At 34.4% G+C, this 26,665-nt stretch overlaps 3 protein-coding genes across 6 annotated transcripts in view; 2 read left to right on the forward strand and 1 right to left on the reverse strand.

Annotated features, from left to right (window-relative positions):
* Positions 1 to 9,224, forward strand: part of Slc35f5 (solute carrier family 35, member F5) — a 32,762-nt gene extending 23,538 nt beyond the window's left edge. For both annotated transcript variants that reach the window (XM_023170350.2, XM_074186375.1), the window contains exons 5-7: positions 1,971 to 2,130; positions 2,189 to 2,434; positions 8,773 to 9,224. In XM_023170350.2, coding sequence (XP_023026118.1) covers positions 1,971 to 2,130; positions 2,189 to 2,434; positions 8,773 to 8,845 — 479 coding nt within the window. In that variant the 3' untranslated portion in view covers positions 8,846 to 9,224. The remainder of the gene's footprint in view (positions 1 to 1,970; positions 2,131 to 2,188; positions 2,435 to 8,772) is intronic.
* A 3,939-nt stretch (positions 9,225 to 13,163) lies between these two features.
* Positions 13,164 to 22,959, forward strand: LOC111514120 (uncharacterized). 3 transcript variants are annotated; one of them, XM_074186378.1, is made up of 10 exons: positions 13,165 to 13,324; positions 13,376 to 13,448; positions 13,507 to 13,587; positions 13,649 to 13,801; positions 13,855 to 13,965; positions 14,016 to 14,180; positions 16,975 to 17,025; positions 17,082 to 17,308; positions 18,520 to 18,749; positions 22,834 to 22,959. In XM_074186378.1, exons 1-10 carry the CDS (start codon positions 13,297 to 13,299, stop codon positions 22,897 to 22,899), a joined length of 1,185 nt encoding a protein of 394 aa, XP_074042479.1. In that variant the 5' UTR covers positions 13,165 to 13,296; the 3' UTR covers positions 22,900 to 22,959. The 3 variants fall into 3 exon arrangements, with proteins under 3 accessions (XP_074042477.1, XP_074042478.1, XP_074042479.1); XM_074186376.1 differs by having other exon boundaries at positions 13,164 to 13,448; XM_074186377.1 differs by having other exon boundaries at positions 13,164 to 13,448; positions 13,664 to 13,801.
* RpS17 (Ribosomal protein S17) lies at positions 22,947 to 25,272 on the reverse strand. Its single transcript, XM_074186379.1, has 3 exons — positions 25,114 to 25,272; positions 24,783 to 24,982; positions 22,947 to 23,192 (listed from the first exon to the last, which is right to left on the reverse strand). Exons 2-3 carry the CDS (start codon positions 24,975 to 24,977, stop codon positions 22,992 to 22,994), a joined length of 396 nt encoding a protein of 131 aa, XP_074042480.1. The 5' UTR covers positions 24,978 to 24,982; positions 25,114 to 25,272; the 3' UTR covers positions 22,947 to 22,991.
* Positions 25,273 to 26,665: the final 1,393 nt, after the last annotated feature.

Genomic DNA, 26,665 nt, shown 5'->3' on the forward strand with positions numbered 1-26,665 from the left:
AAACAAGAATTCTGGATTTGAATTGAATGGGTTATATTTTTAGGAGTGATTAATTAATTTTTGGGAAAGAAAGTTTTTGGTTTTCTACTACTCCATCTTGATACAAAAAAAGAATGTGGGAATCATCCAAAGAAAAGAAGGAAGTAACCAATTTTCCCAGCTATTTTCAAATTGCTTACTTCCTTCTTTTCTTTGGAAGATTCCCACATCCTTTTTTTTTGTATCAAGATGGAGTAGTAGAAAGCCAAAAACTTTCCCAAGAATTCTGGACTTTCTGAATTTTTTGTTTATAGTGTATTATAGTGTATTGTCAGATTCGGCCAATAAAGAGTATCTGCAAAATTCCATTGTGCTAGTACTAAGCTCTCACACATTTTTTTCAGTTCGAGGGAGGTGTAGGCTTGTTGAATGAGTTTGTTGATGTTTTTCAAACCTCATGAGAATCAAATAACAAGCCAGGGTTTCTGGCTTCATCAACAACATGAAGTGCATCTGCATTTATGTGAATTTCAACTGAATTGATGATTTTACTCCTATTGATTTTTGACCCGAAAATGATAACTTTCTGCTGTAAAAAGAGAGATTGAAAAAGCAATATCTTAAACTGTTCAGATGCAGATGCAAAGAAAAATAACAATGGTTTCTAACTTGCAAATGAAATAATCTATAGACCTGATTTGAAAACATTTTAAAACAAGTAATCGCCGGATGATAATAATAATCGTGACCTAGTTCAAGAAAAAAAAAACAGAACATAAGTGGACCGTAATTTTATAAATTCATAATTCAATAACATCTACCTTGCTTGATGATTGATTGTTCATGATCATATTTGAGAAAAATCTGCTCAAGTTAGTCCACACTTTGCTACAGGTGCCAAGTTTCTGCATGGCTGCACGTAGTAAGGTATTTTGAGCAGGCGTTAACTCTTCTCTAACTGTGATACAAGTATTGTTCTGATTGTTCCTATTATATACAATATTTTCGTAATAATTCATGGTAAAACGAATAAATAACGAACGAGATTTCTGAGGATCATATTTACCTATACGATAACATTTTCAACTTCTGAATTATTTATATTTGGGGTCATTTTCTGATTGAAAACTATCAAACCACATTAAAACTATCCTCATTCTCATTTTCCGCTAATCCATAGAGTCTAATATTTTTACTTCTCATTACTTGTTCACATTTTTCCTGCTGATTGACGAGTGACGAAATAATTCCACCTTGATCTTTCAACTGCCATTCAGTTCAGCATTCTCTTCTTTCAACATCTTCAGTTCTGCATCAAATTTCTCACTTATCGTTTCTTTTATGTCCAAGGTTTACAATAATTAGCAGCAGCGAATCGAAAACACGTCTACTCCATTCGACACACACACACAGAGTGTCTGTGTCATTGTAATAATAAATACTACTTGACTTTTATATAAATATTTATAAGTTTCTCAATAATCTTTACTGCACCAAAGTCAATGAGCAGTTACAAAATTATCAAAAATTGCAGTGAATTTGTCTCGTAATTATTAGTCCTTGCACTATTACTACTGATATTGTGTTCATAATATATCACTCAAAAATTTGTTATCTTATAAAAGGTTTTGAAATATTAAAATGGTATTACAGCTACCGAACTGAGTCATGGCCTGTGAGAGAAATCGTATCTGCGTAAAGTTTGGGTCAGTGTATGACAAAGTATTAGGAAAAAAGGGAAAGAAACTTTTGTTTGCAATTTTAGGTTTACAGCTCGAATAATCTAACAGACAGATAACAGATTTCTACACATCTACTGCACATTTTGAGGAAGGGTCTTCTCACTGGCCATTGACTCAGTCCGGCAACTATACTCATAATTCTCTAATATTATCATTGAAGAGTTAGAACTTTGTCTGAATTGTAACTGAAAATTGTTCCATTAAATATATTTAGAGTTCAGAACCTCCACTGAAATATGTCGTTTTTAGGCTTCGTGGGACTTTTCAACTTGATTTTGCTGTGGCCTGTATTCTTCTTTCTTCACTTTAGCAAAGTTGAGGTCTTCGAGTGGCCTACACGGGAACAGCTGCTGCTGCTGTTGCTGAACGGTTTGCTGGGAACAGTTATTTCAGAAGCCCTCTGGTTATGGTAAGTAATTTCACACAAACCGAAGTAACAAATCATGATCTTTTCATTCTCTCTTTAGGGGTTGTTTTCTAACTTCCTCCCTCATGGCTACTGTAGCCATGAGCTTGACAATACCAATGACTATGATGGCTGACGTCTTTCTCAAAGAAGTGCCCTATCCTATACTCTTTTACACTGGTACTGTACCGATGTTGATAGCCTTTTTGGCAGTCTCCGTTCTCTCCCATTACGATAATTGGGATCCAGTCTTCAGTGTTCTACGTTGTGCCTATCTCAGTATTTGCCGTCGGACCAGATTGATACAGTAAGTATTAAATCTTCAAAGAAATCTATATAATTTATAATGAACACTTTCAGAAAAAAGAACCAAATTAGATGGGGTCGTTAGGAAAATTTCATGCATTCTCAAAGGGCTTTTCAAAATTTAAATATTGTTAAAACTAACAGCTTTGAAATGTTTTATCAGTAACAAACAATTAAATCTCATAAAAATTATCAATTCTCTTCATATTTATGGTTCGAATCGCTAAGTTAATTTACCTCTGCGTTGATATCTCATGAAAGTATCAGCTGGAATCTGGAATTTCTCAAAGTACTTCTCAAAAAACCATCCTGTCTTAATCATCATCTCTTGAGTCGTCAATAACCTTCAGCCAGCTAGCAAAAAAGGGGCTCTGCAAAAAACCTAGGTAGGTGATAGCTTGGGAAGTAGATCTCTCGTGACATATTTCAAGAAGGTGCAGGTACTACCTGCACCCTCCAACCAAGAGAAGCTCTTCTGATCCTCTCAGGTAACCTTCAGCCATACAAACCGGAATATGCAGCTTTGGATTCATACTGTTGGGTCATATTTTGGAATATATATTATTAATATCCTTTTTTTGCCTAAAATGATTGCTGGTCAGGCCCTGGACTTTGCCGATGACCCCTTCTCACAACCGTGGAATGGGTGATCACTGGGTTCGAAAATTGTGTGCTCTGAGAAGACGTAGCGAACCAATAATGACAGCTTCTTGCATTTGTCCGGCTAAGATTTCAGCCATTTTGAGCCAACTCGAAGTGATCCTCAAGTCAAAAAGTAGCGAAGGCATCATTTCACCTAGGACTCCTATTATAGGACAGCTATTTTAATAAAGTCGTCTAGGAGTTTGAATGTGAATCTCAATATTTCATCCGCTTTTCTTTCTCTTTTTGGACAAGATTCGCTTCACCCGAAACAGTCTCTTATAGTCAAAGAGCACTAAATCAGGTTTTTAGCTGGAATCTAACTGATGGTGGGGAATAAGTAGTTCCAATAAATTTGGCACCTTTCATTCTCCAAAATGTGTTCAATATCCCTCTTATTGGGCAATAAGGACATGCTTGTCCGAATTTCATAAAAGTGTTACAAATGAAATGGCCGCCACAAATGCATCAAAGAAGTTGAAATATTTGACTTTATTATGAATCGGATTAATCATGGAATCGCAGAACATAATCTTTCATTTAGATTGACTTCAGATATGGATGATTGGAATAATTTATTGCAACTTTTTCAAACACATCGTCTCTGGAAACTATTGAAATTGAAAGTTTCTATAAAAGGTGAAAAAAGTTTGTAAAATTTCGTAAAATGTTTAGAAATCATAGGATACAGGAGGGCCATCAATGGGTGACCTTACACCTCCATTTTCTGGGTATGCCACAGTTATATCCGCGAGTATTTCTGAGCGCGACAGATGAGAAGGGAAAATAAATTTGAATACTGAATCAAGGAGAGATACATACAGAAAAACATATTAATATTTCGAAATTAAACTACTTGCCCGGCTAATACCACGCTGAACATTGAATTATATCCTGTTAGTCTCGCAAATGTTTGTCATTCATACAGCAGCGGGCTCATGCTGAATTCATTCCAGTAGATCACCTACAGACCAGTTCCTAGGTAGTACCTTTCATCAGTGCAGGAAAGATCTGACCAAAACAGCAGAGTGTCTGGAACTCAAATAATTTCAACACATTTTGACTGCTTGTATGAAAGATCTAATCGTACCAAACGCTCATAGAACTTCTTTGTATGAAAAAAGCTTAGAGTACAGTGGGTGTACATTATACGATATGCTTCCAATAGCTCTTAAAAATTCCCCAAATATTAATGTGTTCAAAAGTCAGCTGAAAAAAATGCTACTTCAAAGGACGTGTTACCCCATTCATGAATTCGCCAATCAACTAACCTGAGATCTTGAGCTTTAGCACACTTGGTTAAAGTGTTCACTTTCAATACTTGAGAAATCGTGTGTTGATTATATTTTATTGGCTTTTTTATAGTCAATAACTAGTTACATTTGTATGTTACTTTCATTACTTATGTATGTTTATCACTGTTTGTGTTATTGTGTTGTTTATATTATTTTGCCTGACTTTTATAAAATGGTTATATGTAGTTATTTACATTTACATGTTTTTACATTTACTTTTATAATTGACATTTTCTTTGTTTATTGTGCATTGATTTCTGTCAACTGTACTTTTCAACCAAAGAAATAAATATTATTAATATTATTATTATTATAAGAGAAAGATTGTTAACAAGTAACAGCTCTATCTCGTGAACAAAGCCCCAATTGGGGAAGAAACTTCCCATGTAATCAAAATAAGTTTGAATACTGTATCGAGGAGAAATACATACATAGAAAAAAAATGAATCCTCGAAATATACCACTCCCAACTACCTACACCGTAGGTTCTGGTAAATGCTTGCCGTAAAACAACTACTTCTTCTGCTAACACTACGCTGGATATTGAATTATATCTGACAGACATTCATGCAAGTACCTCACAGAAGTTAGTTTCGCAGATGTTTCTTATTCATCAACCAGCAGGACTGGTGGAGATGGAGTTGTTGGTAGTTAACAATCTTTCCCTTAGACAAAGGTTCCACACATGAAGTAGAACCAAGTTGAAACTAATCGAGTCCCAAGTACTTTGCTGTTTGGCTCGGATTTTTTCTGCACCTAAACGAATGCAATCTAAGATCTTGCAATGTTGTATCAAATACCTTGCCATAGAGATACTATGCTTTCTATGATATCAATGAATTTTCACCGTTTTTATTTAATAAGTTCAAATTTCAATATTCTCTGCATTAGTCAGACAATACAAACTGAAACTCAAAAATCTCACAGTTGGAATCGAATAAATGTTCACTTAGTAGATGATTGAATGAGTAGAACAAACTACTCATGCTAAAATACCTTAAATTGATTTATTTTTCATAAGTATATTCCAAAATTCAATATCTTATATCAGTATGGGGTATGGCAACAAATTCATTATTGAAATCAGTTAAAAAACTTCAGAACAAAATTATAAGGTGTATATACAAGTTGAACTACAAGGAGACTACAGTCAACTTGTATAAACCAAAAAAACTATTAGATTTGTCATCCTTACATAAATTCAAATAAATATATATATATATATATATATATATATATATATATATATATATATAAATATATATATATATATATATATATATATATATATATATATATATATATATATATATATATATACCGGGTGTCAACGAATCTATTAGACAAGTCATAACTTCTAGACTATTAGGTGTATCAAAACGAGATTTGGTACAGATAAATGGTATGTGGAGAGGAGAGTTTTCACATATTTTTCACTTTCCGGTCACTTCCGGTTTCAGCGGAAATGGCTCCGGTTCTGAATTTTTAAATGGAACACCCTGTATATTGTAACATTTTTGGATTTCTGAGACAATTCTGGATCAGAAACTGACATTTCCGGAAGTTTTTCAGCCTACTTGATTTTTTCAGAGTCACTTTTAAAATTGCATAGGTGGCCATGATCGGACGTAAACTAATCTATGGACCTCAGGTGATATCAGAAAATTGCAATAGCGGAGTTTTAGTGACTAGTGTGTTGAATATGAATGAGACAAGTTTACAAAATAACATTTTCGTGTCTAACTATTATTTTTCAAATGGCGACCATTTTTTGACAAGCACTTTCCGAAAAAAGGATTTTTTGACAAATCTAACGATACTAATTTATTTGCGATTGGATTACAAATAAGAACATAAATTAAATATTACTGAGGAAAATACTCGATATAAATTCATTTACTTTTGTCAAGGGTGCCATGGATAGGAATGATGCATAATATTTTGCGGTTATTTCCATCAAGTCCACTTTGGAGAACAAAACGCTCACCTAGGTTATGACAGTGACATAAGCTTTATGAGCAGAAAGTAGAAGTTTCTCTTGATTTTCGTTAATTTTAGTTTAATTTTTCGTCGAAATAATGTATACTCAAAGTGAAAAAGTGGATATGTTGTTATTGTTTGGAGAATGCCACAGAAATTCAAGGAAAGCTGCTGAGTTGTATGCTCAGAGATATCCCAATCGGCAACACCCATCTCATCAGTATTTTCCCTATGTTGAGAGTCGTTTTAGGCAAGAGGGAAATCGAGACGCAGAACAGAGGTTTGTCATAAATGAGGAGACTGAGATTAACGTTCTTGCTATGGTAGAAGTTGACAAAACGGTTTCTTTAAGAGAAATTAGTAGAGAAATGCAGATAAGTCACGAATCAGCAAGAAAAATACTGAAAAAGCACGGATATCGAGCATTTAAATATCAGTTACATCAACATTTGTATGCTGACGACGGCAATAGAAGAGTAGTATTTTGTGATTGGTTGTTTCAAAATCATAGAGTTAACCCAAATTTTATCAACTTCATTCTATTTTCCGACGAATCATGGTTTACAAATAATGGCATGTTTAATAAGCAGAATTGTCGGTACTGGGCCCAACAAAATCAACATGCAATGAGAGAGGGCAAGAAAGGTTTGGCGTCAATGTCTGGGCTGGTATCGTTGGAAACAGAATAATTGGTCCAATATTGTTTCAAGGTCAGTTAACAGGGGTTAGATACTTGGGTTTTCTTCAAAATGAAATCGAGGATCATCTTAATGATATGCCTTTAGAAGTTTTACGGCAAATTTACTTCCAGCAAGATGGAGCACCACCCCATAATAGCAGAGACGTACTTGATTTTTTAATAGAGCATTTTAATAATAGAGTTATTGCAACCAACGGTCCAGTACGGTGGCCTGCCCGCTCACCGGATCTGACTGTGTTAGATTTCTTCATTTGGGGATATGTAAAAGAAAGGGTCTACTATGCAATAGCCCCAGCCACTCTCGAAATCTTAGAAGAAAGGATTCAACAGGCATTTAGAAGTATATCGCCTCAAATGTTACAAAACGTGTTGAGAGAAACAATTGAACGAGCTGAAATGTGTCTTGAACAAGGAGGGATGCACTTTGAAAATTTACTATAGTGGAATTTTCAAGAACTTAGGATATTGCAAAAAATCTAAGTGCATCGCTGAAATTATTAGTTAAATTTGTTAAATTTGTTGATCCAATCGCAAATAAATTAGTAACGTTAGATTCGTCAAAAAATCCTTTTTTCGGAAATTGCTTGTCAAAAAATGGTCGCCATTTGAAAAATAATAGTTAGACACGAAAATGTTATTTTGTAAACTTGTCTCATTCATATTCAACACACTAGTCACTAAAACTCCGCTATTGCAATTTTCTGATATCACCTGAGGTCCATAGATTAGTTTACGTCCGATCATGGCCACCTAGATGCAATTTTAAAAGTGACTCTGAAAAAATCAAGTAGGCTGAAAAACTTCCGGAAATGTCAGTTTCTGATCCAGAATTGTCTCAGAAATCCAAAAATGTTACAATATACAGGGTGTTCCATTTAAAAATTCAGAACCGGAGCCATTTCCGCTGAAACCGGAAGTGACCGGAAAGTAAAAAATATGTGAAAACATTCCTCTCCACATACCATTCAACTATACCAAATCTCATTTCAATTCTCCTAATAGTCTAGAAATTATGACTTGTCTAATAGATTCGTTGACACCCGGTATATATATATATATATATATATATATATATATATATATATATATATATATATATATGTATATATATGTATGTATATTTATATATTTTTTTTGAAGTTTCGATTCAGTTATTTTTTTTGTGTGTTCTGTTCGTACTTAGTTATGTTATAGTTAGTTTTTTTTTAATTATTGTTTTTTTCCCTGCTATAAACATTGTATGTTTCTTGGGAAAATAAATTGTTATTATCAACCAACCAGCTATCATCTGACTGTAATACACTGTTATCATTGAAAACGAAGCAATACACAAGATCAAAACCAACAACAATGATTAGATCATGACATTATCTTGAGTTTTAAAAAACCCAACATAGAGAGTCAGCAACCTTATCACTCACTCACTCACTAAAAATAGTAAAAGGTCTAACACTGTATCAATAAAAATTAAAATATGTTATGAACAGTTTTCGGACAATTTGATTAATAAGTTTCCTCAACTGAATAATATTCCATGGTGGAGTAGAACTCTTTCATTGCAAAATGCAACTTGATTCCGACTGAACAGCATGCAGTCAGAAAGTTGAAATCTTTGGCCATCATAGCCACAAATCTTATACCAACATTTTCAGTTAGTTGGATATGAAGGTCTTTGAAATCGGTAAAGCTTATTACTATTATCTATTTTGATTTTCTCTTCAGTTTCAGGTTCAACGAGATGCCTTCGGAGCAAACTGAAGCTCTTATAGGTATTGATAACGAGCATGAGGCTTGAACAGAGACGGCATCATTTGAAGTTTAAATGGAATCTTTTTATATACTATAAATACCGACTGTGGTGCTTAATATCTATATATATGTGATCGTTACTGTTTGTTGATATTTGATTATTTTCCCTATTTAAAGATATTTGTGGAACAATTTATTTTTCTATTCTTTTTTTTTTGTTTTTTATTATAATTTTTCAATGTGATATTCGAAATATGTGAATTATTTACGTTGGTCATTCTAGATCTAATTGAGTGTTTTTGACTGTTCCTAGTATTTTTTAGCTTGGATGCTTGAGGTAAAGTCTGACTTGTATTCAAGCTGAAGCCTAGTTAGTTCGTTAATCACTGAAATAAAATTTTAGTCCAAATGATAGTACCAACAAATATTTTTTTATTTTCCAACCTCATACGTAAAAATCGGTGGTAGGGGCTGTATTTACTTTTGTGAATTGTTATTTTGGGTACATTTTTGTTGTCAAGCACTCTATATTCAGTAGTAGCAAACTCATCTGTTTTTTTTTCAATTAAAATAATCCTTTGTCTACCCCTTGTCTTCAAGAGGTCGAAACACTGCTTTAACTGTAAACACAGTGTGAATCCGAAGTACCTATCGGTTGTATTTTGAGAAAAAAAGCGCGTAGCTGGGCATTAATTAGACCAAAGGTTAGTGCCTTTCTTCCCCCTCATGGTCCTTAGTTTGATAACTAATGAAGTTGCTTCTCTTCCCTTCGTTTCTGCTTAGCCAAAATCTAAGTTTTTTTCTCAAGTACTAATTTAAAAAATTAGTACCTCTTGCGCTTTGTCGGTTAGAACCATATGGTTACTATTTTTGCGCAGAACAGAATCGGTACTTGCAAATTGCATTCTTTCAGGCAATAGCTGACTTCAAAAAATATTTTTCCACAAGGGCAACAAAATTTGTAAAATTAAAATTCACTAACCCAATAAACACAGATGTGTTCAAAATGATCAAAATTAAAAAGGTGATCCGCTACAAGTTTTATAAAATTCATCTCGTTATGTGTTCTCATCTTAACAAAATGCTGATCTTAAACCACACAATACTGTCATAACAAAAATTGAAAGTGATTTTATCACATACAAGCAATTTATATGAAGTTATCTAAAACAAATAAAAAGTAAAACTGGAATCTCTGGCGAGGAATAAATCCAAAACAAGCCCTTTTCCCAGTCACCAGAAATGCGATACTCTTCTGGACGCGCGCTTGACTAACCACGTTGGCGTCTCCAAGAGATGAAGTTTTCTTCATATGTCAATTTGGTTGGGAAAACGCTCGTTAAGAGTATTGCATTTCTGGTGATTGCAAAAGGTGCAGTGGTTCTAACAAGTTACCATTCTATTGTAAAGCTCCCCAAAATGGGATCAAGCAAATTTGACCGTGATGTCACGTCATGGCAAAAATCCCTTAGTTATTGTAGATCAGACCCTGACATTTGAGGAGTTGTTTCCTGTGGTAATTCAAGTAAAAGCCTTGTTGAACTCAAGGCCCCTCTACCGCCTCGGTTATCATCCCAACGATGACTCAGTACTTACTCCAGAGCATTTTTCAACTCTAGCACTTCTCAATTTAGTACCAGAACTTAATGAAGGTGGCAACTGGTGCAACACCTTCAACAGAACTTTGGGGAGAAATGGCACAAGAAATATCTGCATACTCTTCTGCAACACAGTAAATGGCTTGCACCGTCTATCCCAACAGAACTCGATAAAATAGTTCTTTTGAAAAAAGATCGTGATCCAGCAATAAAATTCCGCATTACGCAACTACACATGAACACTGATAGTATTGAAGAGTAGTATTAGTAAGATACTACTTGTCTCAAGGGACAATCCTAAAAAGACCAGTGACCAATTATTTGTTTGGTAGATTTATTTCAAACTATTCTCAGTATTTTCTTTTCACAAGTAATTCTTAGAAAAAAAATTATTTTTTGGGTGATCGAACGTATTCTATTTTTACCAGTAGCAAACCCATCTGTTTTTTCAATTGAAATAATCCTTCACGTGCTCCTTATCTACAGGAGGTCGTAATGCCTACTTTAGTTACAATCCTGTAGAAAAAAGTTCAAAAAGAAATGAAACAGAATAAATCCAAACTACCTATCAGTAACATCAAGAGAAAAAACACAGATAGGTAAGCGGCAGTTAGACCAAGGTAAGTATAATTCTTCCTCTTCTGGTGACATGTACCTTGATGAATGCAGCCCATTGATCTACGCGAACATTTTTGTTCAGTCATCTGATGATGGTTAGCGAAATGTGTGACAGTGGTTTTGTGCAGGTGTGGAAAAAATGTTTCCCTTACATTCATATTACGCCATAGGTTCTAATTTAACCTATCAAGAGAAGAGTCATTGAAACTAAAAATATTTGAATATGTAAAAAACGGATATGATAGCAAAAATAACAATAATAGTGCCAAATATCAGTAAAACTGTTCATTCCCAATATTAATTTGACAAAATGGTTTTCTCGTCAGACTCAATATTATAATGTAGCCAATGTAAAAAATATATCTGATGTGGGTACTAGTATTAGATAGATATTTATTTGTGCTTTTGATCATAAAGATTTTGCACACCTTAATAATGTGGTTACATAGTAAAATACATTTGAAGTAACATACAAATTACAATTGAAATAAATCAAATAAGACAAAAGTACTGAATTTTATAAACAAATTATGAACAAAATAGAGATAATCAAATTCCATTCAGTAATAACCCAGATCAGCATTGAAAATGTCATCGATTGAGTAATAACTTTTCTATATAAGTATATGTTTAATTTTGGTTTTGAAATTATTATAGGATAACTTCTTCAGATGTTAAAGGAACTTATTATAAAATCTAGGTGCGAAATAACTTAGAATATTTGTTCTTCGTTGATCGTATAAATTCAGAAGCTATGAGAGCTGCATTTCTTGTGTTATAATGATGAATGTCACTATGCATTTTAAAATATGTGTTGCCTGTCATGAATCCATAATAAGCATCGAAAAATATACCAAGAGGGTAGTGTTATGATTTTGTTTATCTTAAAGTAGGCCTTGACATCTGCTCGAAAACTAAGGCAATTTTTTTATTGGCCTTTGTTTGAAGGCCAAACAGTTTGGATCAGTATGGTAAATGTCCCCCAACAAGGATTCCATTTGTTGAACAGGAGTGTAAGACGCTAAAATAGGCACTCATACAGATTTCATGATTTGCAACATGCTGTAAATTTCGGAGATTTCTTTTTTTGTCTTTGGACAAGTATTGAATCTTTATCCTTTAGTAATTTTCAATCTGAAAATAAACCTAAAAATTGTACAGCCTGCTGCTCATCAATTAGTTGACTTTTAGTAAATGTACAGTTCTTTGTCTTATTTGCATTCAGACATAGTTGATTCACAGCAGTAAACTACTGTGATACTCTCAAATGTCCTTCGTGCATGTTAAACTGAAGAATGTTTAAATCCTTATTTCTATAGGCCAAGGTTGTATCGTCAGCATACAACACAGCACAACCATATAAAGTGAAAAGGATAGGCCCCCTTACCGAGTCCTGTGGCACCCCCACGGTGACAGCACCTGCTTCAGAAAATGTATTTTTATAATAGTTACTATGAATTCTGTTATTCATGTAGGTTGATATGTTGTGACATAAAAATGTGTCATTTCATGTGTAAATGAATATCAAACGTAGTTTTGAAATTATTGATGTGATGCTCATTTTTATTCTGAAAAAATAATAAATACTCTAGTGAAGAGGTGATGGTTAGAAGATGTACTTAAAAACAGATTATCTTGATGAAATTAGTTTTTGGTCTGTCAAAAATATGTAGATGAAAATGAAAATTTTGTTGGAGCCAGGTTTCTCAATAATTACTAGAAATTCATAAGATTGAAGTTTCAGATTTGATAAGGCGCTATAGAACTCGAAAAGAAACACTATTTGAAGAATTTAGGTTAAATGCTGACTATTGTCTTAGCCGTTGCTCATTATGCTATAGTACATTTATCAATCAAAGTTATTAAAAACATTATTTTGCCGAATTAAATTCAGATTGCATAATTCGACATATACATATCGCATATGTGATGCTGGAAAAGTTTCTCTTAGAAAAGTTTTAAATTCAATTTCAATATATTGTAAAGGATTCAGGACGTACTCCCTGTTAACTTAAGAAAATATTTTCAAATAATTTTATATTTTTCAACAAGAGCAATAATTATTAACTATTGTTAGTAATTGAAGTATCACCTTGTATATTGAGAACTATTGGTATAATCTTGTATAAGTAAGCAAGTAGGTGTAAGTCACATGTGACATTCCAACTACAACTTGTCATTTTATTTTCCTAATTTAGTTTCATATCATCAATTTTTTTTCATGTCATAAACTCCAATAATGTAGGAAACATTTGTCACAACATCTATATCATTGTGTGAGATGTACGAAAACTCCCCGAAAATTATATGTAAGTACCTAGTGACAATTGAATCAACCTCCCTCACTTTGATCATTCCAGTAAATGAAGAGTATTTGGATTTAAGAAAGTGCCCAGAAAATAATAAAATTAGTTCTAAAAAAAGCCTCGCAGAGTAAGTGATGTCTTGATGTTGAGCACACAAAAAGATACAATTCATGTATTGTTTTCAGAACTATAGCATCTCGAAGAAGAAACAGTGCTTCAATCCGAAAATCTGCTTTAAGAGCGGATGGTCTCAGATACGAAAAAGAGTAAGCAATTTTCTTCCCCCGATCCTAATGCAATGTTTGCCTGATATTAAATAAATGTTAGTGATGCTCGTTACAGGTTGATCAACTGCGGCTTGAAAAAGCTCGTAACCTCCTATAATGCCACTGCTAGTATGTATGAACGAAAAAACAGTCCTGCACCAAAGAGGAAGATTTCTTTGAGGGAGAACTCTATGTGCGATCCACGATTCCGTAGGTATAAAAAAAATGTTTCAGCTCGATTATTCCCTAATAACTCATTTCACATAGACTTGTAGTTCCTGAAGAAAAAGTTTGCCTGAAGTCGCAGTCTGAGCTTTCCATGTTGCCAAGAAAGTTGAACGTAGAGCCCAACTGTCCGAGCACCCCCGTATTTCAAAGGTATATGGTATTTCCTGAAATGACATGTTATTCACAGCGTTAGTTTGTAGCAAGAAAACCTCGAATATTGAAATTGGTGAGGAGTTAAGCAGGGTGGAACCCACAAAAAATAAATGTACGATGACCAAGAATGTTGAAGATTGTGAAAGTAAAGCACTGAGTCCGAGGGTTACGCATCAACGATCGAAGTCACGGGATTTTTACCGTTATATGAGGTAGGTTCATTTGTAAAAACGTACAAGATAGATATACTGTAGAATAGTTCAAAAATTTACAATGTGCTATATATCACAAACAGAGGATAATATCAAAAAATTATCAAAACCGTTTCTAAGTCAGGAAGGGGGAAATAAAATGACAAAAAAAAAAACTAGCTCTCATCAACCCTCTAGGCCCCATCCACCCCAACTGAAAAAAAAATAAAATAGCAGACCTCTACTTGTGATACATCATTGAAAAGTCTTTGAAAAATGCTCTCCAATAGTATAAATGATGGGTGTTGAAAATGAATTAAATAAAAACTTATTTATCTTTTTTTCAAATGAAGTTGTGAACTGTAAACATTCATTTTTGGAGTTTTATACAGTCAATAATTCGTTCATTCGAGACATTTAAAGAGGAAGATTAAAACTCAGTTTTAATATTCCTCTTCAATATGGTCACTTGGTGATTGAAACACGTGTCGAGGTGTTGAAAATAACGATTTGGTGTTGAGATTAAACTCCAGTAAAATTCACGTGTATAGTCTATACAAAGTCAATCCGAACAGCTAAATAAAAGACTAATGTACCTACCGTGTTTGATAAATTTACTAGTTAATCCCATATAAAACTTCCCACATAAAAATAATGATTAGATAAAAAATATACCACGCCGCCCATGCCATACAAAGAAACTGCCGATGTTCGGTAACTATTTTGTTTTTATGCCATTCGAATTGACTTCGTATATATTATACATCCGCGATTCAGTTTGAAGAAACGGAAACAGTGCAAAATAAAAAAAGGGATGGTTCAATATTGTTGAATGAAGCAAGCCAAATTGAGGTCATTGGACAATCGTTAAGAATCTTCAATGACAGGACTATCACGTGAGTCAGTAAGGAAAGTAAGTTTCACCCGTAAAAAACGCAAATCCTTCAAGAACTATGCGATGATGATCCATACTCATGGCTGAAAGAATTCGCTATGAAGCTAGACTATTAAAAAAAATCGTTTCAGTGATGACTGTACTTTTATGCTGAAAGGTAAAGTAAATCAAGAAAACTGTCGGCACTAGAGCTTTGTTTTAGGGCAGAAATATTTATAGGCGATGCTTTAATTGTGTCTTTGGTTATACCAGTCAATTCTAGTAGTAAAATAATTATGCATGAATTAGAAAACCAACAGAACGATCAAAGCAATCTATCTCTAGACGAAGATTTGCTTCACCTCCTCACTATGCAGCTGCAGTATGGCTCTGTTTGGATACTAATTTAATCTGTTTTTGAAATCTGTTTTTCCGTTAATCAGCTGTCGCCCCCATACGAACGACAACTTGTGCGAGCTAAGGACTAACGAGGTCTTACCTTTCAACGTGTGATTCCTAACACGGTTGCAGAATCATCCCAGCTTCAACCAGATAAATTCTATCGAGAAAAATATCTGGTCGAGGCAGGAATCGAACCCACGTTCTTCCGATTGTGAGTCGGACGCACTACCACCGCGGCCAATTCCACAATTTTTCGAACAAATGGATTGGAAGGAGAGGTTCTATTGAGTGGACTCGAGGTCAGCAGATTTAACGTCATCTGATTTATTTCTATGATATTACTTCAAGTTAGTGGTTAGGGCATTAGTTAGGTAATTATAGGAAAAGATTACTCAAGCATGTCGCGCTATTACCAGAACAACATTGGCCAATATTTGTGCAGAATTTGAAAATAGCCTGTATTATGTTTCAAAACAACGGAAACAACTTTGATCATATCATTGGTCAGAATTTCTTTTAATCCAAGTGACCGATCTAGGGACCTAGGTGACACCCTTGAGGGACACTTAATTTGACTAATATGACTCTGGATATGAAATTAATAACTCTATTACTTGCGTTCTCCGATTAGGATAATCTTCCACTTCCGAATTGGTCCTGATATGGCGAAGTAGCTGAGTTTATAAAGTACTAAGAGGCTTTCATCCACCTTGTGAAACACCTCAGAGCAATCAGTATAGTTGAATCTACCTGATGACCAGACCCCAAGGCATCAGACAGATTATCTAATTGGCTTAGCAGGTTGATTCGCCAGATTGAAATCTTCACTGCTCTTGAATTAATTTGTTAAATTCTGACAGGTGATCGAAAACTTTAGGTATGATACTCAGTACTGATGTAGGTGTATAATTCTTTATTGTCAGATGAACTAGCGATGAAAGAGGGCGAGATAGATCAAAACTGGAATATTTGGGAATAGAAGGGGTACTGAATCAGATCCAGAACCTTTTTTCGGATCAATTTATTCCCAACATTCCCTTTCAAAAGCATCTGGCAAATGCCTGCAGGTAAAACACTACTTCTCCAGTTTCTACAACGATGGACATTTGATTATGCAAGCCTCTTTACAAAGGTTTATATGGTTGAGCTTCCCTGGACTCTCTACAAACGTGGTTGGATCAGTCCTGCACTGACGAGGGGTTGCACACCAAAATCGAACTGTTAGTGATCACTTGAATGATTTCAGTTAGGTCCTGCTGCTTGACGAACAGGAAGCATCTACAAAAATTTCCTCTGTGAGTAATCTTGCACAAATATCTGTCGAATATAATGCAATGTCCATCGTCGTGGAATTAGCCAGAGAAGTAATTTTCCAGCAGTCATTTGCCAGAGCCTACTGTGTAAGAACGTTGGGAAAGGTGAATGTTTCGAATTATAAATGAAAATATTCATTTTGGTAATACTTGTGTCTCTCCTGGACACAGTCTTTATAATTATAATTACCTACTTCGATTTCTACATCATATTTTTCTATTGTAGTGCGAACAGTCCGGTAGAAAGTACTCTAGTGGCAACTCCTCTACAGCAATTGTAAGTTAAAAATGTTGATAGAAATAATTTTTGCTTCACACCCATTCCATTTATAGGAACAAGCCCACAGACCGATATGTTGATTGTAGACTACAAGAGAAGTACTCAGTGTTGAAAATGCCTTGGCGAAGGACGTGGACAATACCAGTATTCTCCCCCAAGAGTACTTCGACTTACAACAAACACGGAGGCGACAACTTCGATCGGCAAACGTATCTGTACGATGATGGAACAGAAATAGATTCTTCCTACATGGAAGGTCAAAATAAGCAGTTCTCCAATGGTAAGATGATTTCCTTTTCAGAAACTGTATTTTAATTTATCTTCTATATAAACATGAATTTAAACATCGAGATTTTCAATCATTAACAAACCATTGGTGTATTGAATTTCTTCAGAATATGATTCATCAATGAGGACTCTGTTCTGGTCTTCAATGCCTGCAAGCCATAAAAATTAATGGTTGTGCAAATGTGATCCGTCTTCTCGACAGATTATGTAATGAAGATTATTTCTCAGAGGAAATGAAAATTTTTATTCATTCTGTACACAAAATGGCAGTCATGATGGAGTAGTTAAGATGTCTCAAAAGGGATCGATGACATCAGATCAAAGTTATTAAAGATATTCAACATATTTTTCACAAAGAGTGCATTTTGGTTTGCCTAGATATAACGGTATGATATTTAGAAGGAAAGATTTCTTAAGAGCACTCATTATTTTCAGGCAAGTGAAAGAGAAAGTGAACCCAGGAGTTTCATAACTACTTTTCCTTTGTCTTCGATCGCTTGTCAGATACAGCTACCGGACTGAGTCATGGCCGGTAGGAGATATCGTATCTGAGTAAAGTTTGGGTTAGTGTATGAGGAAGAAAGTATTAAACTCCATCACTAACTGAATACGGTCCCTGAATTTGGATGTTTATGGCTCGACTAATCTAACAGACTGATAACATATTTCTACACATCTACTGACAATCTTCGGGGAAGGGCTTCTCACTGGCCATGACTCCGTCCGGCAGCTGTAGAGAAGTACTACACCTTAACTTATTTGAAAAGTTGCCAATAACTCTCATGTCCTTCGCTCCTTACACATTTGAATTTATCCACTTGTATGTACTCTACAGGTTTTTAGTGAATATATTACTAATTGGTGATTTAAAATTTGAATTATAACATGTGATAGAATTGGCCGACACTTGATGAAAATCCATAACATATTCAAGTACCACTTTATTGTGCAGTGAAACTCTCACAATAAACTCTCTATATCATGTACAATTCCTAATGAGTGAGTGAATCAACAACTTGTGCTTGAATTTAAATGAAACTCTTGAGAGCTAAGTTGAGGCGTGTGACCTACTTTCAACATGTTATCCCAAGATGAGTTGGGAGACGAAAGTTTTCATATTTTTTGGATCCAAACCTTCTGAAACAACACAATTAATTTCTTTGACTATTTAAATGGGATAAACTTACGGAAACTATTTTTTAGCAATCCAAAATCAGTGTGTTACCTTATTTCTGATCGGAGGAAGTGTATGCGGGATATTACTGGTATCGCTGTTGATATGGTTAGTATTCGGTCACAACTTGCTTCACTATTTATTCACGCCCAGAGAAACCGACCACAGCATGAAAGCACATATCAAATACGTAGCCGGAGGAATCATCAACCTAGTTACGACTTTTTTTCATGTGATCGGGACAGTATTGACAATACCAGTAAGTATCAACAATATTTCTTGAATTTTACAATTTTTTCAAGAAATAATAGTACTAGAAATACTTGTTTTTTACGATTTTCAATGAAGATATTCATAATTATCATGTTGCTTCTTTGAAGTGGGTATTTCAACTCAAAAGTCATCCTTACATAACCGAACTCTATATATTGTTTTGTAAAGAGGCTACAGTAATCAGTTCCGATGATTGAACTGTCTATTTGTTATCTATGAAGTATCAACATGAGATGAGCTGAAAATTAACCTCAAAAATATAGGTATGGAGGTAGTTCAATTTTCGATATAATAAACTACTTTAAATATTCCAAACTTGAGAATTATCAAAATTGGCAATAGAGAGTACAGGATCTATATGGTTTTTCAATGAAAATTCATTGAAAAATTTCAGAATGAACCATGTTTTTTAGAAAAAGTTATTAGTGACGTCGTTAAAAAATTAAGAAGGGCTGAAAGGGTCATAATTCGAAATAAGGGACACCCTATGGGAAAAAAATAGTTTCATGGAAATTGGTAACAAAAGACTGTATGCCAAATTTCTAGTTATTCAGAAATAATAAAACATTACTTAATGCCTTTATATCATGAACGAAGCCTTTTAAATGGATTTTTAAGTTTTCTACTCAGAATCATCCAATGAACATTTTGCATGTATTAGTTTAAATATTGAAGAAATGAATGTTTTTGGAAAAAAAATAAATAAGTCTAGTGACTGTATCGAGGATATATATAATATATCTCTCCCAAAGTTCTTACACAATACTTCATTTCGTCATTATTTTGTTTTCTTTTTTATACTATAATATTGTACCACTATATTGTATTGTAATTTTACTACTATAATGTACTGTGATTTTACTTCAATATTGCATTTTGTTTATTATTAGTAATGTGTATTTATTAAACTTTTTTTTTAACAAAATTGCACTGTGATTTTATCACTATATTATTCAAATCATCTAAAGGAGCAATTCGTTCAGGCCAGTCTCAACTCCCTACACTGTTGAAACCTATCAGAAATCAACTACTCCCCTGGCTGATAACACGGGCATTGGATTATATCCAACAGGTGTCAGTGCAGGATTCTTCACTGAAGTTATTCCTGCATATGCTATATTATTGTATTGCCATTTTATATTGTATTTATTATCTTTAATTTAGTTAGATTTTACAAACTCAACAAACTGTAATTGAGACTATCCATTGAATGAAATAAATAAACAATAGGATCTGGTAAATACTTACCAGAAAACAACTACCCGACAGAAATTTAAGCAAGTTACCTCAGGATAATCTTGTAGATGATTCATAATTCAATGTCCGTAATGATATTAACAGGGAAAGAAGTTGTTTTTCCGGCAGGCATGTACCTGACTTACTTTGTGAAAACGCTAAAAGAGATTAATGTCATTTTGAATATGATTTTATGAATATTGAAGAAAAGAGAAATGAAACTTTCTATGTTTTTTACCACTTTCATTTGTAACTAACGTTACTGCACTTTCGTCCAATACAGACACTTTTATTTGTAACTAACGCTACTGCAGTTTTGTCCTATACAATAAACTTGTATAACGTTTGTTTGAAGGTGATTGACAATGTTTCGTGATGAATTTCACTGGTTCGGACTTCCATTGTCTACTATATAAAATGATTTGAAATCCCTGAAACAAGTAAAAAAGAATAATTAAAAAGAATAGTTGAAAATAACAATTATATTAAGCAACAATAAACCTGAAGTGAAATGATAGTGAAATAACCTACAAGTAAAAATATAATAATTGAATAAATAAAAATTGAAAGAATGCAAAAAAAGAAAATAATAAAAATAAAAATAAAAAAGTGTAGAGATTCCAAGTCACGTTAGCTCACGACGTTTCGATTGTTGGTATCTACAATCGTCTTCGGGTGATGACTGGACTGATTCCTCCGAGAGATGACTATTTTATAGGTCATTGAAATACTTTCACTTTCTCTACTTTCCATTTTCCGCTTCACTGATTCCGTGAGAGATGACCGTTTTGGCGGGAGTTGGTCATTTTTCGTTTGATGATTGGTTTCCATATGTTTCGTATATCTACGCTGGCCTGGCTGAATACGTTGTTGGACAACATGTATGCGGCTTCCTTAAATTGAAGTCACACAGGAAGATCAACTAATTAGTTTCGACGTGGAAAGCCTTTACACCAACGTTCCGGTCGAAGAAGCACTCCAAATCATACAGAGAAAGCTATCCGAAGACGGGAACCTGAAAGAGAGAACGAATCTACCTATAGAAGTAATTATGGAATTACTAGGATGCTGTGTACGAAACTGTTATTTCCAACTGAAGGACGAATTCTTTACACAAGATGAGGGACTGCCAATGGGATCGCCACTTTCACCAGTCATAGCCAACATATATATGGAGTGGTTTGAAACTCTGGCCATTGAAGAAGCCCACAAGAAACCTCGAGTCTGGTTGAGATATGTTGACGACACCTTCATAATATGGAACCATGGGAATACTGAACTAGACGCCTTTCTGAAACACATCAACAGCGTGAGACCTTCCATCACTTTCACAATGGAGAAGGAAATCCACAATGAATTGCCATTCTTAGACGTTTTGGTGAAGAGGACCGACACTAAGTGGGAAACATCTGTATACCGAAAACCCACTCATACGGGACAGTATCTGAACCACGAATCCAACCACCATCAATCGACAAAAAGAGGAATCATCAAGACTCTATTAGACCGTGCTTTTGGGCTCTGTAATACAAAGGAAGGTCTCGAGAAGGAACTAGACATCATCAAAAATGATCTTCAGCGGAATGGATACTCCAAAGCGATGGTAGAAAAGACTTTGGCTAAAAGACAGCAGGAGCCTCGCAAAGAAGAGAAGCCGTCACAACCAGTGCTTGCACTTCCCTACATCAGAGGATTATCGGAGAGGATAAGAAGAATTGGTTCCAAGTACAACATTAGAACCTGTTTCAGATCCGGTAACACTATCCGTAGCAGCCTCACGAAAACCAGGCCCCCAAACGCGGACTGCGATTCCAAGAATTGCATTTACCGGATACCCTGTGAGTGCGGAAAATCCTATATTGGTGAAACTAAGAGGCCATTGAATGTTCGCATTGCCGAGCACAAGAAGCACACACAGCGAGGAGAAACCAGCAAATCATGTTTGGACCCATCAACACAACATCGAGTGGTCCCAAGCTGAGATCTTGCACAGAGAGGAACATTGGTTCAGGAGAAAATTTAAGGAAGCCGCATACATGTTGTCCAACAACGTATTCAGCCAGGCCAGCGTAGATATACGAAACATATGGAAACCAATCATCAAACGAAAAATGACCAACTCCCGCCAAAACGGTCATCTCTCACGGAATCAGTGAAGCGGAAAATGGAAAGTAGAGAAAGTGAAAGTATTTCAACGACCTATAAAATAGTCATCTCTCGGAGGAATCAGTCCAGTCATCACCCGAAGACGATTGTAGATACCAACAATCGAAACGTCGTGAGCTAACGTGACTTGGAATCTCTACACTTTTTTATTATTTTCTTTTTTTGCATTCTTTCAATTTTTATTTATTCAATTATTATATTTTTACTTGTAGGTTATTTCACTATCATTTCACTTCAGGTTTATTGTTGCTTAATATAATTGTTATTTTCAATTATTCTTTTTTACTTGTTTCAGGGATTTCAAATCATTTTATATAGTAGAAAATGGAAGTCCGAACCAGTGAAATTCAAACTTGTATAAGTTTGAAAATGTCCGTATAGGACGAAACTGCAGTAACGTTAGTTACAAATAAAAGTGGTAAAAAACATGAAGTTTAATTTCTTTTCTTCATTATGATTTCCTACCACGTAGTAACGACTACATCCATCAATTTATGCATATTGAAATTCCAGTTCTCAAGTGAATATTGTATGTTTGTTTACATTTGAGATTTCTGTAACTCACTAATTTGATGAGTTTTCAATAAACTGAATTATGTAAAGCTACATAGGTGAATCAAGATAATCCATCCAATCCCTATAGTGGCATATAATCATATTTGTTTCAGACTCATCAAGTGTACCAGACACAACATGATAACTTCAGGTGGCTCACGAATAACCGAGGAGAGTGAATCCCAAACCATCTCTAGTAACTGTCGATATAAATTAAATAATAAAGTATTTTAACACCAGGCTTTTTTATTATTTAAAGTCATTACAAAATTTACGTTCTTCTATTAAAAGTGTTTGTGGTAGGCTGTGTGAGCTGCAGCCCGCTAATGTTGTTGAACTCCAACATTTTCAACATTTCCTTGGTCTCTGGGTCGACCTCAATGATGTCGTGTTCCAGAGCAGATACTTCAGGAACGAAGTTGTCACGTCGCTCACGCTCTTCTTCCTGGAGCTTGATGGAAATTCCTCTAACCTGAAAAAGCACATATAGTAGCGTCAATGACAGTCTTCGGTAGTCCTCAGAAACAGCTCAGATATTGCTTTCAAATTCATCTATCATTAAATATCAAGAACCTTTAAAAGCGGGAACATATTGTACAAACAATATGTAAAATATTTATATAAAAAAATCAATATTAATATTTCTATAACGTATGCCGAGTCAAATGATTGTTCTTATGATAAAAACATAAAACTTTGAATATTCTGTGAATGAAAATATACCCTAAAAATATCTGTTTGTATTCTCCTCCTGAGTTTTTTTTCAATTTAATTTGATACCTATTCCTACTCTGAGCTACTACAATTTTGGCAAAATTTAACCAACACTCTTTCAGAGATTCGAAATTGAATAACCCTGTACAGTGTATATCAAGATCGTAAATTTGTAAAACTGATTAATTTTTGCATTCTACTGAAATTTGTCTCATTTTTGAACTGGGATATAAGACATATAAATCACTTTTACGCATTTTCAGAAAGAAAATATTAGTTACAAAATAGGGAAATGTTTCTCCAGGAATAAAATTTATTGTATCAAGGAATTATGTGATTACTTTCTAAAGAAACTAATGAGAGAAAGTTTTTTGATCAATTCCATATTCTTATTCTAGACAGCGTCTTTGTTCAAGTTTATACATTTTTTTTAAGTTTAAGTTTCCACCGATATTCATTAATTGATGATAAATTTATGCACACTTGATTAGCAAGTAACAATTAGGAAGTGACAATTATCGATTATAAGTTTAATTCCTCAAGTGAACACGTTTTTTAATGAAAAATTAACAATTATCAAGTAACAAGTTGAAGTCTGACAACTTTCTTACCTAATGTAAGAAACCACTATCGACATGGGTGGAAATAAAACGTGGGGCTCGAGAGGTTGGATGGAAACTCGAGCGAGCCAGGCGAGAGTATTGTTATTTATTTAGTTGTTTTATATCCAGATCAGAAATGATGCGATGGTTTAATCGTAAAATTCAATTGTAATTGATGTATCTTTGGGTGAAATATATTTATACGATTCATCTAGTGCGCATATGATTGCTGATTAGCCCATTTCACACACCTAATAATTTTCAAATTTCAAAAAATTGTAGCTAGTGTTCTGTATAGTTTCATTTCTTGAATAATTTGTTTCTATAACTGCTGAAAGGGAAATTGATGCTGTGTTGAAAAATACATAGCATAAATTACATAGTTTTTGTTACTTGCTACTTCATAATTGAAACTTGTTATTTCAGTCTCCCAGTTTTATGTGCTTTTCTACAATTGTCATTAACTCGTTCACTTACGAAACCGGAAGGAGTCATGCAGCTACAATAAAGTGGGCAACACCAGAGAGAAATGAAGGTGAAATCAACAGGTAGATGAAGTAAAGACTACTTGTATCTAACAAAGCTCTAATCCTATATTATTTTGGTAAGTTCACATATTATCGGAACTTCCGCCACTTCAGTAAGCATGTTTCCATGAATCTTGACTTCAAATTCATCTAATGACGCTCAAGATACATATTCATCGTAAATGGAATGAGTATTACAATATAAGGGAATCGTTATACCTGAGAATGACGGAGCCTCTTCATCAAATGCGTGACGAATCCGGCAACCTTGTTGCGAAGAGGTTTGGTGGTAATGATCGCAACTTCTTCGCATATCCGTTTATTGGTGTGGAAATCTAACGTCAATCGGGTATAGTATTTTTCGATGATCAATTTGGAAGCTTTTTTCACGGTCTTCGTACGTACACGACCCATGTTTGCTATAAAATTGGAACAATTGTTATTTTCGATAGTTTGCAAGTATCAATAGTTCAGTTACTGATATCTTTGATAACTATTGAACTCAAATGAAAAAAGACAAAATGAAAGTAAAATATCCTCAAAAACTTACAGAAATTCAAGTATTATTTCCCTGGAGAAACGTGGTCCAAACAGAAACCTCCTTGAAAGAACGATAGGGAGCGTAGCGATTGGAGCCAACAATTAATTTTGACAGTTGACTTATGACAACTAATTCATACACCGACCTAGTCACTTAAGGCTTGTTATCCAAAAATATATGGATGTAGGAATTCGTTATACTTAACTTTCTGGAGTTTAATCGTAATCTGTTTAAAATCTGTTTTTCCGGTCATCAGCTGTCGCCCCGATACGAACGACAACTCTCAGAAGTTGAGAACTTGTGCGAGCTAACGACTAATGAGGTCTTACCTTTTAACCTGTGATTCCTAACACGGTTGCAGAATCATTCCAGCTTCAACCAGATAAATTGTCTCGAGAAAAATATCTGTTCGAGGCCGGAATCGAACACACGGTCTTCCGATCGTGAGTCGGGCGCACTACCACCGCGGCCAATTCCACGAACGTATATTCGAAAACGATTTGTAGTGACGTCATTAAAAATTAAATTCTCTAGAATGGAATGATTCAATTTGTGTCAGATGTCGAACTGAATAATGAAAATAAACTTTTCAATTTTCTCTAACTCAGTTAGAATCGGATTTGTGCATACAATAATTTCCCGTCTTCAGTTTTTACATTCTTGCAATTTATTTGATGAAAAGTTTTCAGCACTTTATAAACTATAACGATCAAAATAACTGATAACTGACGTAATTCCGTTTCAAAACCAACCTCACGCTAGTTTTGAATCATTATAAATACGTTTCAAATCATAGTTGATGTGACGTCATCGTTTCAACGCCAGAATGAATGTATTTGAATCACAGACGAATACGTTTTAAATACATGAGCGCCAGAAAACGCCTATGGTAAGAAGAATTCAGTTTGTATCTAAAAATAACTTAACTTCTATGCGTGATCCACACATCTCTGTTACCAGTTTATTTCTTTTTTCTTTCCGTCGGAAGTTTTTTTCATTTTTGTATAAAGATGGAGTAGCAGAAAATCAAAAAGCATGTTTTCCCAAAACCTAATCTCTATTGAAAAATATAACCCTTTCAATTTGAATAAGATACTAATGGCTGGCATAAAATCAAATAACCGTGTGAATATCTTTACGTATTGTCATCGTGACATGAGTATATAGATATGTCTCTTCCGGTGATAAAAAGTTGAATAATGTTATGGAAGAAATGGGTGCTTCGTCTTGTAATGTTATTGAAAACGGTGCTAATGAGATAATAAGTCAAATATCTCATATCAAAATATCGAAGTACATCACCGGAGTTAATAGAGTGTCTTACATGTGGAATTTCATATCAATACTATTTTATATTTTTCATTGCATAGCATTATTCCTATGAATGAGGAATGTTTCAATTCCATGACCAATGTTTTCAGTACAAAATGAATAGGGCAAAGTGATATTCGTATAACTTAATATTCGTGAAAAATTGATTCAAAAAGGGTCTTCGAAGCCGCTTTTATACTTTTTTCTGAGTAGCTATTCATTTGTAGAGTTGTTTCGATGATGTTCACAG

Source organism: Leptinotarsa decemlineata, unplaced genomic scaffold (genome assembly GCF_025532065.1).
Source record: "Leptinotarsa decemlineata unplaced genomic scaffold, Ldec_3_MD MMD2_tig00078422_RagTag_RagTag, whole genome shotgun sequence".
Lineage (NCBI taxonomy): Eukaryota > Metazoa > Arthropoda > Insecta > Coleoptera > Chrysomelidae > Leptinotarsa > Leptinotarsa decemlineata.